Consider the following 19,237-nt stretch of genomic DNA (forward strand, 5'->3'; position numbering starts at 1 on the left):
ACAGTTCCTTACCCTCTCTGAGCCTTGGTGTTCTCATCTGTAAGTGGGGGGTGGAGTGCTTGGCAGAGAACCTTTCCTGCTAACTCAGGTTCTTGCTTTTACTGTGAACATTAGTGAGGATGATTGTATACCTTTGTGAATGACCTTTGCTCACCACTTTATAGAAGAAACACCAGAAGCTTAAGCATCAGATGGAGGCTGACGACGAGGAGCTGGAGATGCCTCCACGATACCAAGGTGAGGCCTCCACGCTTCTCTCTTGGGACACTGTGTTCCCTTTCCCCCACATTAGACAGGGGAGTTGCAGGCAGAGCCACGAGTTTGCATGGCCCCATTGCAGTCAGTCAGACCGACAAAGATTGCCTGATATGTCACCCAAGACTGGGCTGGGGCTGAGAGTGTCGGGGCCTGGGGGTCAGGAGATCTATGCACGGAACCTCCAGTCCTTCCAGGGAGCCCCTGAGCCCCATCTCTATCCCACCCACCTAGGCCTTGCATGAGGCTTGCAACACACCCCTTTTCCTGGGAGGTGTCTGCCTCTCTTGTCCACCCCTGAGTCAGGCTGGGTTTGGGGAGACCACCTTAGCCTGATTGGAGGGTGGCAGCTGGGAGGGTCTGGTTTGGGCCCTCCCAGGGGGTTCCCCTACACATTTGTCTCTGGTCCCCTAAGTCGATCCTTTCCCCAGAGCAGCTGCTAGAGCTCCAACGTGGCTGCCCACGGCCAGGGGAGGTCTCTGACTCACCTCTGCCTCCTTCCCCCAAGGGCAGCCCCTGGCTTCGAGTCCCCGCAGCAGAGCCCCTGCTGTGCATCTGGAGGGACAGGGGCTTCTGTAGAGAGTCCCCAGTCCCAGGAGCAGGTGTGTCCTCGGAGCCTTACAGCATCCTAACCCAGCTAGAGAGCCTCATGACTTCTTCCTCTGTGGCCTCACAGGCCAGCGCGCAGTTCACCTCTGCTCTGAGGTGGTGCGGTGCGGAGCCGGACGGTGTGGAGGCGGCCCGGGGTCAGGACTGCTTGCTCTTAGCCATGAGGCTAACTTGGCCCAGTCCTGCTGCCTCTCTGAGCTTCTAGTTTCTCACCTGTGAAAGAAGTGGGGTTCCTGCGGATCATCTCAGAGAGTCCTCCGAGTCATCGTTGTAGGACTCCATCCATGAGTGAAAATCCAGACTGGAAATGCTAAGGGACCTCAGAAGCACCTGGGTTTTTGTGCCCGCAGTTCTCTAGTCTGTACAGTGGGACGAGAGCTGCGTTTCTGTCTGTGTTGGTGTGAAGCCCGAGTGTGCTGAAGCCTCAAGTACCTCGTTTTACAGACGAGGTTACAAGCGCCAGAATTCAGAGACTTGCTGAGGTTACAGCCGGTCATGGTTCAGCAGGGAGTTGAATCTGGGTCTGTGTGACCTCAAAGCCTGTGTTCTTTCTCCCAGAACAAACAGGGCACATTGAGCTGTGGACACTGGGGGGTGGTTCATATTAGTGGAGAAGGTGTATGTTCTCAGAGGTCGCTGATCGGTCTCTGCACCTTCAGGGCCGCCTGAAGAGACCACTGGTCTAAACTGTCAGCCACTGGACAGTCCCTTCTCGAGGAAGGTCTTTGTCCTTGCTTGCTAGGGGACAGAGCCGGTTGCTGGCCTTAATTTGTCTGCTCCCCGGCAGCTCTGCAAAGAGAAGGTACCCACTGCCTTCTCCTGGGAGGAAGCTGCCCTGCCTTTGCCTGATCCGTGGCCTCTGTGTTCCCCCTCTAGCTGGAGGCTCTGGCATCCATCGTCCTGTGGCCAAGAAGGCCACACCTGGGGCCGAATACAAAGCCAAGGTAAGAGGCATGGGTAGGGACAGAACCCCTGGGAAAGGACGAGGGCAGCTGTGCCCATCACCCTTCTGGAGAGGCACCCTTGTGGAGCCAGACTCAGGCCACACCGAGGGGCCCACCGGGGACTTGTCAGCATCTAAAGTCCACACCTTTGTTGGGTGGCATTCCAGGGCTACAGGGGCCCTTTGGTACCTGCCACCAAGGCACAGAGTGAAGGGGAGGACATGGGCCCTGTTAAGTCAGGAGCAGGGAGGAAGGGCAACCCTGTACTCCTAGCTGATTCTGTTTCTCCGGCTGAGCAGAAAGCAAAGGGTGACGTGAAGAAGAAAGGTCGGCTCGACCCCTATGCCTACATCCCTCTCAACAGAACCAAGCTCAACCGCAGGTACGTGCTGGGCCATGCGGGGTCGGGCTGGCATGGTAAGCATGGGGATGGGGAGCTCAGTACTCCAAATAGGGGAGGGTCTCCTTCTCATTAAACTCACAACTTAATGGCTCAAGTGTTTCCCGGTTTTTTATTTTCACTTTTCAGTGTACGTCTTCACATCATTGGTACGCACGTGTGGTGTCAACTTGAACTGCTCCTCCAAGCAGGGGAGCGCCTGGTCTATGCAGACCTCATGCTGCCCACTCTCAGGCAGTGCCCTTCCCCCCCTACTCCTCCTGATGCTGGGGGAGCCATCTTTCAACATCATGGTGAGGGGGGCCGCCTGTCTTCAGGGAGACGTGACCCTTCTGTTCCTTTCCCTGCAGGAAGAAGGTGAAGCTGCAGGGACAGTTTAAAGGCCTGGTGAAAGCTGCCCAGCGGGGATCCCAGGTGGGACACAAACTCCGCAGAAAGGATCGTCGGCCCTGAACCCCAGGGCCCCCAGAGCTGCTCTGGGATCCAGCCTGAGGTCCCTCTGCAGCTCCCAAGCTGCTTTGACATCAGCTCCAGATGCTCGAGGTTCTGGCACAGCCTGGACTCAGAATGACTTGTTGGACAGGGCTTGGCTTTCAGAGAGGCACCCAGGATTTTGGAAGCTCCAAACTGGAATCTTGTTCAGAGATGTCCCTAGGGCCTAGAGATGGGAATGGGCTCCCCCTGCCTCCAAGTAGGCCAGTGAGGCCGCTATGCTTTCTGCCCAGAGTGGCCATGTGTACCAGAGCAGTTTCCATTTCTTCCAGCCGCTTGCAGCCATGTGGCACTTAGCGTGACTGTGGTCTGGGTGTGTAAGATGTGCTGTGACCAGATGTAGAATAAACATGCACCACCATGCATTATCCCTAGAAACACTGTGTTTATCACCTACCCCTCCAGGGCCAAGAACCGCTTCCAGCTATCGGCAACAGTAGCTTGACCGCTTCTTGGCGAGGCCCGGCATCTGGTCTAAGGCATTGCCCGTAGCCCTGGGTCAGGCCTTAGAACTTGCCCAGGGACACCCACCTGTGTCAGGAGATCTCCCTGGCTTCACTTTACAGCCCCAGTCAGAAGGTGACATTTGTGAATGCTCTGGGGCCGGTCTGTAGCACGGCTGAGAGTGGCTTAGAGCTACGGCACTGGCTGCCCCAGGCTGTCCCGTGCACAGCTTTCTCCCAGCGGCCTTGTTCGCTGATTCACTGAAGTGTTTACTGAGCCCCCCCTGAGCACCGAGCGCAGCTGGATCACCTGCCTCCCTGATCGTCATGTCCTGTTTTTCCTGCCAAGTGGACAGTTGTGCAAAGAGCAGCATGATTCTCGCTATCGAGCTTTGTTGGTCTGGAGCAGAGGGAGTAGTGCTGACCTCCCACTGCCCCTGAGGTCACTTTATCGGCCAGGGGACCCCTGTGTGTGCTTTCCCAACAGGCGTCAAGAAGCAAGGAACCCCAGGGCTATTCCCAACAGGAGGACTTGTACCCTGGCATTTGATCCATAGCTTTACTCATGTCAAATTCTCCCCCACCCCCACATACTCAATAGTTTCCATTCTAGTTTCATGCCCTCGGCTCTGATAATGCTCCCAGGAGGCCCTGTGCACAGTTCTGTTCATCCTCTAAGGGAGCTCCAGTCTTGATTTGATCCATTGACCCCTAAATGAGGGCATTTCCTCTTAGTGATTTGGGGGCTAGGAAGTGGAGAGGAACCACACTTCACCCAGAGGTGGCGCTCTTTACATGCCTGTTCACAGAAAGTCTGGGCTTGGAGAGCAAGGAAGGTGGTTGCAAGAGGTGGCTATTAGAGATTTGCAGAGGTGGTCTAACTGAGACCCCCTTGTAGTTACACTTTGGGACAAATTAGGCCTATCGCAGCCCTTTCCTATTTCCTTTCTCGGGAAATTAGCCATATGCAGTAGGACGCTCCGTGAGAGTAGGAATGGGGATGAGCCGATCGCCCAATGTTGATGTCTTGTACGAAAAGTTTGAAGCCAACTTGCTTACTATACCGTGCTTCTCAAGGACCTTCGTTTTCTTTCAAAGGTGGGGCTGGAGCAGGTGACTACAAAGCTTGGTGTTGCTGATATGCTGAATTCCAGATTCTTGTGGAAGTAGACTTCAAATGCAAATTATCTTAAAGTGGAGGCAAGCATTAATCTGCCCCAGAAACTTAAGGTGCTTGAAACATTTGTTGTGAAAGTCAGTGCTGCTTTTGTTCCAATTGTGGGGGTGAAGGGGAATTGGGGGTACTTAACACAAGGCTCACTGAGTTTCCGGACAACTAAAAAAGCTGAGGGCCTCCGCCAAGATCCAAATCTACTACTTTAAGTTTGTTACGCTTTTGGCGAAGTCTAAATCAGACTTCTGGCTTTTCTGGGGTCCCTCCTCTATTCCTTCTCAGAAGTGGAAGGCAGAACACAGCCTGCCTGACTGCACCAAAACAGCAACCCTTGTGTTGGCCAAGGAGGCGTGCGGCCGCGGGGTTTACAGAGGCAGTCCGTTCGTGTCCCCCCATCCTGATGCCTGTGGACACAGGCGTGTCTGGTTAAAACGACCTCAGCCCTTTCTGGGAAATGCAGCTTCTCGGGACGGTGGCAGTGGGCCTGGCGGCGAAGGCTCTTGAACTTCACTCCTGGCAGGGGCCGCCGTCTTGGGTCCGCTGTTGTCTTTGCACGCCTGCCCCAGTCCGCATGCTTCATCGTGTTTCCTGTACTATTTGCAACATGTGAGAAAGTCACGTGCAATAATCAGGTGGTCTCCGTGTTCATTCTTCTTCGTGCTTGCTTATGTTTTGTCATACGGTAACTTAGGAAATTGTATTCTCTATTTCACTGTAAAAGTTATAAAGATTCACAGAACATTTAGAAAAAATAGAAGAGTAAAAGCAGGAGCTAGAAAATCCTTCCACCAAATTCTCACTGTGAATCCTAGTACAGTTGACCCTGGAGCAACACAGATTTGAAATGCACAGGTCCGCTTAGACGTGGATTTTTTTTTTTAATATTTATTTTTTGAGAGAGATAATGAGAGAGCAGGAGTGGGGGGAGGGGCAGAGGCAGAATCTTCAAGCAGACTCACCGCGATTGCAGAGCTTGATCTCACAACCCATGAGGTCATGACCCCAGCCGAAACCAAGAGTCAGATGCTTAACTGACTGCCACCCAGGCGCCCGGATTGTTTTTGATAAATATAGCACGGTACTATATATGTGCTTTCTCTTCCTTATGATGTTCTTTTTTTTTTAAGATTTATTTATTTATTTGAGAGAGAGAGCACAGGTGAGGGAGGGCCAGAGGGAGAAGCAGACTCTCCACTGAGCAGCAAGCTAGACGCGGGGCTCAAACCCAGGACCCCGAGATCACAACCCGAGCCAAAGGCAGACGCTTAGCCAACTGAGCCACCCAGGCGCCTCTTCCTTATGATGTTCTTACTAGCATTTTCTTTAGCTTGCTTTATTGTACTACAGTGTATAACCCTGGCAGTACTGTATGTGTTATTCAACTGTGTTATCAGTAAGTCTCTGGTCAACGGTAGGCTGTTAGTAGTTAAGTTTTGAAGGAGTCAAAAATTGTATGTGGATTTTGGACTGAACAGGGGTTAGTACCCCTAACCCCCATATTCTTTGGGGATCAGCTGTATCAACTATATATTTCATTCCTGTTTTTTAATACATGAGGGTTTTTTTTTAATGATTTTTTATTATATTAATATTGTTAGTCACCATACAGTACATCCCCGGTTTCCGATGTAAGGCTCGATGATTCATTAGTTGTGTATAACACCCAGTGCACCATGCAATACGTGCCCTCCTTACTACCCATCACCGGCCTATCCCATTCCCCCACCCCCCTCCCCTCTGAGGCCCACATGAGGGTTTTTTTGATACAAAAATAGAGTTTTTAAAATACAAGTTTAGTTGCACTTGACTATCACGAACTTTTTACTCTACCGGTATAAGCACCCGATAAACACTGTTTTCGGTGGCCCAGTTTAAACGTCTTCCCAGTGGACGTAGGTCAGTTTGTTTACAAAGAATCTTTGAGCCCAGAAGTATGTTGCTCCTTGACATACACAGGAGTGTAAGGCCATCACTCGATGCTGGATCATGTGCAAAGCAGTATTTAGAAAGTGACGTGATGACTGCTCTTTGTTCTACTTTTGCTATACATTATTTTGAATAGATAAGTGTACTTCAGAAAATAAGCCTGATTTGGGGCACTGTAAGCTGGCTTGCCATTTCCGGAAATCATGCTGAACTGTAGCTTCTGCCATTAGAACCATTTACCACACTGTCAGAGAGGCTGGCCACGTTGTCCAGGACCAGGGCTACAGTGGCGGCAGGTGTTCTCCACTGATTGGTCGTGGAAGTGCCTAGAACAGGATTTTGAGGCTGTGGTCAATAATGGGTAAAAACTGATGAAGAATGTGGGGGTGGGGAGGGCTTCTGGGTGGCTCTGTCAGTTAAACTTAAAAAAATGTGGGTGGGGAGTATGGTGGCACACTCAGGCTGGGCTGAGGTCTGGGTATCAGCTTTACAAGTCTAAAGTCAGTTGATCGTGTTCAGAGAGGAGTAAAGAGACTCTCAAGAGGCCTAGTGAAAATGATGGTTTATTAATTTGTAATGAGAAATATAAGTGCCAAGGGGCCTGAGACTGGTGTCATGGCGACTGCTCGGCACACGCTCCCCCGCACAGGAAGTCAGAATCAGGCTTCAGTGAGCACGGAACAGGGCCCCGCGAATCATGTGCGTGAAAGCGGTGGTCATGGTGCTGAGGTAGGACGGCGTTCTCTCTGTGGGATGTACCTGTCCACCGGGTCCCCCTCTGTTCTGAGCCCTCTCAGAGCCCGTTACCTGCTGTGCAGAAGCTTTTCTGAGCTTTCCTTCGGCTCCTGCTTCCTTCACACGCAGGCATGCCTGCGCTGAATTTCCAAGGCCAACTCTTTGGGCTTTCGCCGGGGAGACATCCTGTTCTCTCTGGGGCCTTGGGCACATAACTAATCCTACCTGTCGTGTGTGGACTTGAAGGGTTTAACTCCTAGAGGGCAGCTTGATTTCCAGATTCCAGGGATGTTACCCTGTAGACCCAAAGGTGGCAATTACCGGAGCTGATGGCATTTGGGGCAGGATCCCAGGGAGGGCCCGAGGCCCTGAGGACGGGCGGATGGATTTGTGAATGGTGCCGGGAGAAGACGGCGCCTCCGTCCGTTTACATGCTCTTCAAGAGCCTCGCTTTGAGCCAGAACTGTTGCTAGGCCATAGATCTTGGACTTGAGCCTGAAATACAAACACAGCTGATAACTTGGGACCAGGCCTCCGTTGTAAATAAGCTCATAAAAATGACGAGGTGCGGCAAGCCCTGAGAAGATGTGACACGGCTGCGCGTGATCGGGTCCTTGGGTGGTGACATCTCAAAACGCCTTCCTCAGCCATTCCAGCAGCCAGTTCAACTCCTCGCAGGGAGGTGGAGTAAACCTCCTGAGCAGGTAACCGGCTCGCAGAGCTGCCATCCCACACGAGGACTGTCACAGGGGTCACGTGGATCCCGTCCCTCAGGACTTCACTCAGGGACACACAGCTGCGCAGGCACAGAGCCGGCCCATTTACCGCCAGCCGCATCCACAGGCACTATCTCCCGGTCCCGAGACGGTGGCCTTCTGATTATGGCTGCCATTGTCGTCATCCTTCACGGCCGGGAGCCCAGAGGCAGAGCTGAGTCGTTGCCATAAGGTAGAGCCCAGGCCCCCAGGGTTCAAGCCGACACTGCTGCGCCCTGCGTAACTTAGCCCCGGGGAGAACACGGTGTCGCAAGCAGGCTTAGCTGGGCCTTTCCAAACCCGCCTGCGGTTGGGACGCCAGAGTCTGTCTCCTTTCCCTTCATCCCCTTGCCTGCTTTTTACTCCCAAAGCCCTGCCACTCTGGGATTAAAACCAATTACAGAACAGGTTTCTTTGTACTTGGCGAGAAGAGGGTGGAGTTGTAGCAGGACTGCCGTTCCTGAAAACTGAGGGCCGGGGGCGGGGCTGCTTGCTGGGCATTCCTTCCTCTCCCTCCTCGTCCCCTTTCAGAGGGCGCTGGAGCTGGTCTGCAGGTCTTTCCTTTCTTTCTGCCATTCTGTTCTACCACATTCCTTGTCCTCTTCCTCACCTCTCCCTCCCTCCCTGTCTGTCTGTCACGGTGTATCTCTCTCTCTCTCTCTCTCTCTCTCTCTCTCTCTCTCTCTCACACACACACACACACACACACACACACACACACACACACACACACACACACACACACGTTGGCTTTGTGCCTTTATTCTGAGCAAAGGACTTCTTTCCAAAAAAGCATTTTGTGAGACAGGAGATACAGTAGTAAGCCAGATAGACAGGATCTTTGCCTTCATGAACCGTATGAGGAAGGGACAGGTCAAGAAAGAATAAACACACGTCACTGGAATAGTGCTCCGCGGGTGCCTTGAATGGACCTGGTTTGGGGGAGGAGGCTGTGGGGGCCTCTTGGGATAAATGATGTTTATGTAAGGCCGGAAGGGTGAGCAGGCTTTAGGTTAAGTCGTTTGCCATCATGACCAAGGCTCCCCAATTTCCAGATCGTGGGGCCTATGGGCAGCAATAGGATTGAAAGGTGGGCTTGGGCAAGACCTGTCTTGAAGCTGTGCTCCATACCAGGCTCACTGTTCCGTTGAGAGAGAGAGAGAGAGAGAGAGAGAGAGAGAGTGTGTGTGTGTGTGTGTGTGTGTGTGTGTGTGTGGTGAGGGATGGGGGGTGGTGCAGCGAAAGCTCCTCTCACCCACTTTTGGCTCATGCTCCACACAGAGGAATAGCATGTGCGGAGGCCCTGGAGCCAAGAAGAGTTTGGCCCCTTCAAAGAACTGAAAAGAAGCCAGGGTTGCCAGACCAGGGGAGCAGGTTGGTGCGTGGGACGTGCACAAACTGGAGAAGCTGCTGCTGGGGCTCCACAGGGTCTTGGACGAAGCTGACTCAGATGTGAGGCAGTGGCAGTGGCAGTGGCAGTGGCAGTGGTGAGGTAGGGGCTGACCTGATCTGACTTGCTTTTTTTTTTAAAGATCACTGGCTGCCGTGTGAGTCACAGATTGGAACAGGGCAAGAGGACACAAGGAGGTCTGTTAGGAAGCTGCTGTCAGAATCCAGACCAGAGGGGATGGTGCATGTGGCGGGGGCGGGGGGGGGGTGCCAGTGGTGGAGATGGCGGGAAGGGGCTATAGGTGCAAGCTGAAGTCCAGTGCTCTTAGTGGAGGGACCTTCAGCTTCGGGAGAGGGCAGCCGGGCCCCTTGTTTACTGGACCACAAAGGGTGGACAAACTTCATTCAATCTTTCAAGCCCTTTTTAGTTGTTGCCCCCTGTGTGTCAGGCACTGTCCTAGGAACTGTAGATACACCAGAGAACAAAACAACAACTCCAGCTTCATGGGAAGATCAAACAAAATAAATATGAAATTTTGGCGGCACCTGGATGGCTCAGTCGGTCTGCCTTCAGCTCAGGTCATGATCCCAGGGTCCTGGTTGGGCTCCCTGTTCAGCGGGGAGTCTGCTTCTCCCTCTCTCTCTGCCCTTCCCCCTGGCTCATGGGCGTGCTCTGTTTCTCAAGTAAATAAATAAAATCTTAAAAAAAAAATTTTTTTTAGCATGTTAGCGGTAAGTATTCTAGAGAATTATAAAGCAGAAAAGGGGATAGGAAAAACTGGATGGAAGGGAGGGATGGTGTCAACTTTAAATTGGCAAATCAGAGAAGGTGGTTAAAGCCTTGAGGAATTGAGCCTTTAGATAACTCCTCAAAATGGAGAAAACAGCAAGTGCAAAGGCCCTGAGGTATGCATGTGCATGTGGTGTTCAAAGAAAAACAGCTGGAGCTGAGAGATTGAGAGGGAAATGAGATCAGGATGTGAACTGGGGCCAGATGGCATTGCATCTTATAGGCCATTGTGAGGACTTTGACTTTTCTTCCCAATGGAAGGAGGAACCATTGGAAGATTGTGAATATAGGGGTCACATGATCTGAAAAGGCCATCATCTGAGATGGGAAAGACTGCAGATGGAGCATTTGGGGGCAGGACAGATAGGAGTTCAGTTTTAGACATACTGAGTTTGAGATGGTGTTAGACATTTAAATGAAGATGGGGCAGCTGGAGATAGGAATCTGGAACTCAGGATGGTTCCAGCATGGCTGTACACACTTGAGAGTTGTGTGTGTACGTGTGTGTGTTTCGAGCAGATAGACTGGGATATCAACAAGTGGGTGGATACAGATAGAGAAGAGAACATGTCTAAGGTCTGAACTCGGGATACCCCAATATTAAAAGCAGATAGATAAGGAAGAACAGCCAGTGAGGTAGAAAAAAAAAAAAAGACAAAAGTTAAGAGAACACAGTATTCTGGAAACTAAGTCAAGGTAATATGTCAAGGAAAAAGAGGTTATCAGCTGCATCAGGTCTACTGAGAGGTCACGTAAGCTGAGGATTGCTGGATTTGGTAACACGAAGGTTGCTGGTGAGAAGTTCTGGGAATCAGCAGTTCAGCCCAAACTGCTCTCAAGTTCAACTAAAAAGTAGGATGAAACATTTATTTTTTTAAAAAGTTTATTCATTTATTTGAGAGAGAGAGCACAAGCAGGGGGAGGGGCAGAGGCAGACTCCTTGCTGAGCAGGGAGCCCCGCATTGTTGGGCTCCCATGACCCCCAAGATCGTCACCAGAGCTGAAATGAGTCAGATGCTTAACCAACTGAGCCACCCAGGAGCCCCAAAATAAGCTTCTTAAAAGCAACAAGGAGCTAGCTGGAGAGTGAAGTATTACCAACCAAGCCCCAAGAGTAGACAGGAGCTGGAAAGGGAAGCCCAGCAAAAGGGGAACTTAAGCTTGGGCGGGTGAGTGGTGGTGCAAAGTAGGAAGAGTCTGTTGTAAGGCCGAAGTGCATTTCTGGAGGCCTCATGGGATTAAGGGGACAGAAGTTGGAGTTTGAGAACCACCAAGAGCAGAAACTCAAATAAATTACACACTCACACCTTAGTCTGGGACCCTAATAGGTGACAACCTAGGTGTAAGGGTAAATCTAAAGCATATCACACATGCTTGCAAACTACCGTCATGTCGTCTGGGTGGTCCAGGGAATGTTGAGGCTAGGACTTGGATTTAGGTAATTCTGGACTGTTAGTGTCCCCAGGAATTTTGCAGAAACAAACATGACAACATCAACCTAGGTTCCAAATTATTCCTATAAATAAGTTTTCAAATATAATATCTGATATTCAACAAAAATAACCAGGCATACTAGGAGACAGTAAAGCATGAGTGAGAAAAAAACAGAAGTAATATTAACAACAAGAATATACCACAGGCAAGCTGTTCACAGCTCTATGATCTCACTGGTCACATTGCGTTATTATTTTTTGTGACTCTTTTCCGATGTGGAACATTTCTTGGTTGCTTCTTCAGCATCCATTCCATCCTTTTCCCTTCCCAACACTCTTAATTTCAGTTCTGGTAAGACTTTGGTACTGGAGAGGCTGACCTGTGACCAGCTCTAGGAGTTGGGCATGTGAGCTATCCACTGAGTCTATCTTTTTGTCCTCAGGACTGATTCAGGAGTGAGCATGTCAGCTAAGCTAATGGGTGAATCCTAGCCCTTTTGAATAATGCTGATACACAGACTCTGCCCTTGGATAAGGAAGCCTGCCCCTCTAAGAGCCGCTGGCCATAGGATTAAACCCGTCCCACAGAAGACCAAATAGAGAACTGGAAAGAAATTAGGTCTTTGGTGACATCGTTAAGCTGCTAGATCAAGGTCCATCTGAAGGTAGACCGGCCTCTAGGGAAGCACTGTCCAACAGAAATATAATGTAGGTCCTCTATTAAATTATCTTGTAGCCACATTAAAAAGAAGTGAAATAATTTTAATAATATATTTTATTTAATCTAATATCCAAAATAGTATCATTTTAACATATAATAATGTAAAGTACCATTAATGAACTATCTTATATTCTGTTATTCACGCTAAGTCTGGAATCCATGTGTACCCTGCACACGTCTGTAGCCGGACTGCCTGTACTTCAAGCGTGCAGTACCCTGTGTGGCTGGGGATTGCCAAACTGACACCACAGCTCTGGACCGATAAATTCCCTTACAACCATTTTTTTTTTAAGATTTTATTTATTTATTTCTTCGACAGAGATAGAGACAGCCAGTGAGAGAGGGAACACAAGCAGGGGGAGTGGGAGAGGAAGAAGCAGGCTCCTAGCGGAGGAGCCTGATGCGGGGCTCGATCCCAGAACGCTGGGATCACGCCCTGAGCTGAAGGCAGAAGCCTAACGACTGAGCCACCCAGGCGCCCCCCCTTACAACCATTTTTAACAGCTTTATTGAGATATAATTTCTTCTTCTCTCTTTTTTTTTTTTAACATTTTATTCATTTATTTGAGAGAGACGCTTCACCAACTGAGCCACCTAGGCGCTCCTGACAGAGAGAGCACAAGCAGGGAGAGCAGCCGGCAGAGGGAGAAGCAGGCTCCCCGCTGAGCAAGGAGCCCGAGTCTGGGATCATGACCCAAGCCGAAGGCCGATGCTTAACTGACTGAGCCACCCAGACACCCCTGAGATATAATTTCTTTACCATAAAATTTACCCATTGTAAGTATACAGGTCTATGGTTTTTAGTAAATTTATAGATTGTGCAACCGTTCCCCATCTCTAATTTTGGAACATTTCCATCACCCCAGAAAATTCCCTCCTGCCCCTTCGGTGTTACTCTCTGTTCCCATGCACAGCCCCAGGCAATCACTGGTCTTCTTTCTGTCTCTATTAATTGTCCTTTCCTGGCTATTTCACGTAAATGAAATCGTGTAATACGTAGTCTTTGGCTTCCGGCTTCTTTCACTTGGCATAGCGTTTTTGAGATCCGTGCATGTTTCGGCACGTGTCAGTACTCCGTTTCCTTCTATTGCTGACTAGTATTCCAGTGTATGGCTACACACACATTTTGTTTATCTACTCACCAGTTGATAGACATGTGGATTGTTTCCAATTTGGAGTTATGACTAATGCTGCTATGAACATTGACGTCCAACTCTTTGTGTGGACATATGTTTCCATTTCTCTTGAGTAGAGTCTTAGGAGTGGAATTCCTTGGTCATATGCTAAGTTTATGTTTAATCTTTTAAGAAACTGCTGAACAGGGGCTCCTGGCCAGTTCAGTCGGTAGAGCATGTGACTCTTGATCTCGGGGTCATGAGTTTGAGTTCCATGTTGGGTGTAGGGATTACTTAAAAAAAAAAAAAAAGTTAAGCGGTGCCTGGGTAGCGCAGTCGTTAAGCGTCTGCCTTCAGCTCAGGGCGTGATACCGGTGTTCCGGGATCAAGTCCCACATCGGGCTCCTCGGCTGGGAGCCTGCTTCTTCCTCTCCCACTCCCCTGCTGTGTTCCCTCTCTTGCTGGCTGTCTCTCTGTCACATAAATAAATAAAATCTTAAAAAAAAAAAGTTAAGAAACTGCCAAACTGTTTTCCAAAGTAGCTGACTATTTTGCGTTCCCACCAGCATGTCTGGGGACTTCTGTCTTTCCACATCCCTGCCAACAGTTGGCATTGTCTGTCTCCTTTAATAGCCTTCTAGTGGCTGTACACCGGAATCTCATTGTGGTTTTAAGTTGCATTTTCCTAATGACTAACGACATCAAGCATCTTTTTATGTACTTATTGGCCATTTGTGTTTCTTTAGTGAAATGTCTATTCAAATCTTTTGCCCAATTTTTCATTAATGTGTGGTATTTTATTTTCTTAGTGATATCTTTTTTATAACAGCTGTATCGAGATAGAATTCACATACCATAAAACTCACCCTTTTATCTATCATCTATCTATCTATCTATCTATTTTTAAAATATTTTATTTATTTGAGAGTGAGAGACCACAAGCAGGGGGAGCGGCACAGAGAAAGGGAGAGGTAGAAGCAGGGTCCCCACTGAGCAGGGAGCCCAACGTGAGGCTTGATCCCAGGACCCTGGGATCACAACCTGAGCTGCAGGCAGATGCTTAAGGTACCCCCAAACTCACCCTTTTAAAGAATACAACTTAGTGTTTTTTTAGCATATTCACAATGTTGCACAACCATCCCCACTATCTAATTCCACAAATTTCTATCACCTTAAAAAGAAAACCTATACTGGGCACCTGGTGGCTCAGTCGGTTAAGAAGCTGGCTTGATTTTGGCTCAGGCCATGATGTCAGGGTGCTGGGATGGAGCCCCATGTCGGGTTCCACACTCAGCAGGGAGTCTGCTTGAGATTCACTCTCTCCCTCTGCCCCTCCTTCCCTCAAATAAATAAATCTTAAAAAAAAAAAAAAAAAAAAAGGAAACCTGTACCCATTAAGGATTCATTCCCCACGCCGTACTTCCCTTTTCGCCATCGCTTCCAATCTACTTTGTCTCTTTGGATGTGCCTGTCTGCACATGTCCTATAAATTGAATTGGCCTTTTTGTCTGGCTCTTTCACTGAGCATGATATTTTCGAGTTTCATTCATGTTATAGCACGTATCGGTCCTTTGTTCCTTTCTATGGCCAAAGAACCTTCCATGTGTGGCTATATACTGCATGTCGTTGATTCATGCATCAGTTGGTAGGCATTTGGGTTGCTTGCACTTCACGGCTGTAATCAGTATGTTGCTACGAACACGTGTACAAGTGTTTGTGTGTACAAATGTATGCTTTCAGCTCTCCCGGGTGTATATCCAGGAGTGGAAGTGCTGGGTCCTATGCTAACTTCATGTCTAGCGTTTTGAGGAACTGCCAGACCATTTTCCAAAGCAGTTACACTGTTTTACATTCCCACCAGCAGGGTATGAGGAAGGGCTCCAGTCTCTCTGTGTCCCTGCCGACACACCAGCCCCGCAGCTCCTCCTCCTCCCTCTTCTCTGCAGCTGGCACTCCTTTCCTCTTTTCTTTCTGGTAAAATATGCATAACCTAAAATTCACCATCTTAACCATATTAAACGTACAGTTCAGTGGCATGAAGTACATTCACCCTGTTTTGCCACCATCACCACCATCCAGCTCCAGAACTTTTTATCATCCCAAACTGAAACCTCATACCCACTGTACCCTAACTCCCCATCCCGCTCCCCCAGCCCCTGGAAGCCACCATCTCACTGCCCGTCTCTAGGAATGTGATTCCTTGGCATCCCTCCTACAAATGGCATTATGCTGTATTTGTCCTTTTGTGACTGGCTTATTTCACTGAGCAGAATGTTCTCACATTCCACCCACGTTGTAGCGTGTGTCAGAATTTCCATCCTTTTTGAGGCTGCATAATATTCCATAGTATGTATACACACCTGTTTATCCATTTATCTGTTGATGGACATTTGTGTCGTCTCCACCTTTTGGCTCTTGAGAATAATGCTGTTGTGAACATGGGTGTCCAAGTATCTATTTGGGTCCCTGCTTTCCACTTTCCCGATTTGGGGTATGTGCCCAGAATTGGAACTGCGGGATCGTAGGATAAATTCTGTTTACTTTGTGTGAGGCTTAGAGCCACTTCTGCAGGGCAGTGGCCACCACTTTAGGACATGGGGCCCCCAAAGTTCCTACCTTACACTTGTGTTGGGCTGTCTAGCTTTTGGAGGATTTCTCCTTTGTATGGAAACCACTAATCAACCATGTTTTAAAAATGGCTTTATTTGCAATGTACTTTCATTGTTCAGAAAGGAGAAAGGGCCTGTCCCCTTTAAGGATCCAGGTTTAGGGGACAACACTAAGGAGCTCAGGGGTCGCTCACTGATTTGTTCTTTGTCTTCACTCTTCCAGTGCAGCCGCCGTTCTGAAGTCTGCACAGGACCCAGCAGGCCCTGAGCTCTTGCAAACCGTGAGTAACAAACTCTCATTTCAGTGGTTGGAGTTTACTGATCTGTTGGCTTCACTGCACCTGTATAAAACCAATATCCCAGGTAACATTTTAAAACACCCAGCCCTGTCCTCAGAACCCAGAGAAATGGGCCAGTTGATTTTCTTTTTTTTATAAAGATTTTATTTATTTGAGAGAGAGAGAGGGAGGGAGGGAGAGCACAAGCAGGGGGGAGGGGCAGAGGGAGAGGGAGAAGCAGACTCCCTGCTGAGCAGGGACCCCAATGCAGGGCTCCATGCCAGGACCCTGGGATCATGACCTAAGCTGAAGGCAGACGCTTACCTGACTGAGCCACCCACGCGCCCCTGGGCCAGTTGATTTTCAAAGCAGGAGGTTCCAGGGAGCCCTGTCTTGCCAGAAAACTCAGTTCTGGTTAAAAGTAAGACATAGGCACCCTTCACCCTCGGTACTCTGAAATCAACTCCTTTCCTCCTCCTATAAGCATGGGAAGTGGTTTGGCAGAGCTAATACTTCCTTAGGGATATTACGGTGGAAAGGAGAGGGAGAGGTGAAAAAGTTATACCTGGTAATAATTCTAATACAAATAATAATGACTGCCATTATCATAACAACTTGCAGAATGTCCCCTGAGACAATATGTTGAGAAGCCCTGAGTTGTGACCAACTGTCCTGGCTTGCCTGGGTCTAGGGGGGTTTCCCAGGACACCAGACTTCTGATGCTAAAACCAAGAGAGGCCCAGCCACACTGTGATAATTGGTCATCTAAATCCAGTCTCCCACTTGTGAGCTGTGTGACCTCAGCTGATTCTCCTACTTCTCTGTTCCCCAGAGATAATATTCTCAGAGACAATATCTAACTTGTACATTTGTTTTAAGGATAAAATAAAACCTATGTAAAGCATTAAGCTCAGTACATGGCATATATTAACTACAAATAACTGTTAGATATCATTACCTAAACTCCTGTCTAATGTAACCTTACAAGTTTTGTTTGTCCTTTTGGAGAGACAGCAGTGTTTATTTAAGTGTATAGACCATCTACATCCACAAATTTATACAATAAAAGCCAAAAAAAAAAAAAAAGCCAAATATACAGCAAGACTGCTAGAAAAGAAAATATTAAAACCACATAGTAGGGACGCCTGGGTGGCTCAGTCCGTTAAAATCTGCCTTCGGCTCAGGTCATGATCCCAGGATCGAGTCCCACATTGGGCTCCCTGCTCAGCGGGGAGTCTGCTTCTCCCTCTGCCTGCTGCTCCCCTTGCTTGTGCACTCTATCTCTGACAAATAAATAAATAAAATCTAAAAAAAAAAGAATTCCATTTAAAAAATAAAATAAAACCACATAGTAGAAGAGAGAGAAGAACGAACCCCAAAGCCAGGCTAATAGGTATCTAGAAGTATGCGTCTGGTGGGCCTGGATGATGGGGGAAGGGCCATCGTTTACTTGGGGCTGGGAAGCAGACCACAAAGTGCAAGCTGACTCTTCCTTCCCTGCTTAAAACATCCTGAGTTAGATTTTTTTTTTTTTAAGATTTTATTTATTTATTTGACAGAGATAGAGACAGCCAGCGAGAGAGGGAACACAAGCAGGGGGAGTGGGAGAGGAAGAAGCAGGCTCATAGCGGAGGAGCCTGATGTGGGGCTTGATCCCATAACGCCGGGATCACGCCCTGAGCTGAAGGCAGACGCCTAACCACTGTGCCACCCAGGCGCCCCATAGATGTTTTTGTTATGTCTATTTTACGGAGTTGGAAACAGAGGAAAAAGCACAGAGAAATCCATTTGTCCCCTCATCATCTTTTTTGGGACTAGCTTCTGGCCATCCTAATTTTGTAAGAGGAATATGAGGGAGCTCGAGAAATTATGAGCCTGGATATCACAGCCAAGCTGCCCACCCAGCCTCCTAGAGCCAGAGAAGTCTCCAGCATTTGAGTCCAGACCCCTTGCTTTGCAAATGGGGCCACTGAAGCCCAGAGCAGGGACTGCCCTTCTCAGCATCCAGGTACTGGAAGAACCAGGACTAGAACCCAGGTCACCAACTCCCAACCCGGGGTCCTCTGCTAAAGGTGGTCAGGACTCCACAGGGAAGCTGGAAGCCACGCACAGCTTACTAGGCCTACGAATGTAGGCCCACAACAGCTAAGGATGAATTTAGACACACGCCTCAAGTCTACATTTCCAAATGGGCAGGTAGGGGGGTGGGATTTATGTTTTCCAAATGAGGTTGTGTGGTTCTGTGGATGAGACCAGCAATGTCTCTAAAAAGGTCCTGAGATCTGCAGGCAGGAATCTGAGATGGGAAAGACAAGTCCTCAAGTGTCCTTACAGGTTGGGGTCTACAGATGCATGGAATCACCCATCCTTCCCCCTGCCCCCCCCCCCCACCAACCAGAAGCAAAGCTACTGGGGAGGGAAACTCAAAACGGCCTACTTGAAGCGACCTTTCTAGGACAAACTCACCAAGATTCTGTGACACACAGGGCCTGTGAGACTTGGGAAATGGAACTTGTGTTCCTGGGAGGGAGGCCAGGGTGACACGGGCTGCGGCATGGGAGAGGAAGGTGTTGGGCTCAGACCGTGGTGCCCTTCCTCACACAGGGAGGCCTCTACTTGCCATCAGTCTGAACTGGCATGTGGCCTTCGTGTTCACTTCTTTGGGGTTTGCCTCTGGCGGGGGGAGTACTGCTCTCTTCAAAATGCACATCCGGTCCCCCTACGCACCTGTGCCCACAAGTGGACCCGGCGCTCTGCAGCACAGCATCCCTGTCCCTCACATGTCCCCTTTCTCACCTCTGTCCCTCAGTTCCAGCCACCCTGAGCTTTTCCAGCTTGCTTCGGTGTGCTACTCTCCCCGCTTCTCTCTCCCCCTTAGCCTTTCCCCATCTCTATTGGTTAGGGTGAATCATTTGCTGTAACAAATCTCAGAACTTCCACGCTTAACACAGTCGTTTTCAGGTACTAACAATCTGGATTGAAGTTTGTGGCTGTCGGCTGGCTGGCTGTGATGGTGGTGAGGGCAAGGCCTCCAAGATTGTCCCAGGCATCCACAGGCTGCAGCACCACAGGAGGGACCCCCGGGGGATCCTTTTTCCGGGTCAGCACCATAAATGTATTTGCTCACATTTCACGAGCTAGAACTCAGTCATTTGGCCACACTTCACTG

The 19,237-nt window shown here is 49.3% G+C and overlaps 1 protein-coding gene across 1 annotated transcript in view; it reads left to right on the forward strand.

Annotated features, from left to right (window-relative positions):
- RRP12 (ribosomal RNA processing 12 homolog) overlaps positions 1-3,068 on the forward strand; it is a 28,118-nt gene extending 25,050 nt beyond the window's left edge. Inside the window, exons 31-34 of the mRNA XM_045784967.2 lie at positions 165-237; positions 1,741-1,808; positions 2,108-2,190; positions 2,559-3,068. Of these exons, the coding sequence (XP_045640923.2) occupies positions 165-237; positions 1,741-1,808; positions 2,108-2,190; positions 2,559-2,661 (327 nt within the window). The 3' untranslated portion in view covers positions 2,662-3,068. The remainder of the gene's footprint in view (positions 1-164; positions 238-1,740; positions 1,809-2,107; positions 2,191-2,558) is intronic.
- The last annotated feature ends 16,169 nt before the right edge of the window (positions 3,069-19,237 follow it).

This window comes from Ursus americanus, chromosome 6 (assembly GCF_024610735.1).
Source record: "Ursus americanus isolate L20-20 chromosome 6, mUrsAme1.1.p, whole genome shotgun sequence".
Classification (NCBI taxonomy): Eukaryota; Metazoa; Chordata; class Mammalia; order Carnivora; family Ursidae; genus Ursus; species Ursus americanus.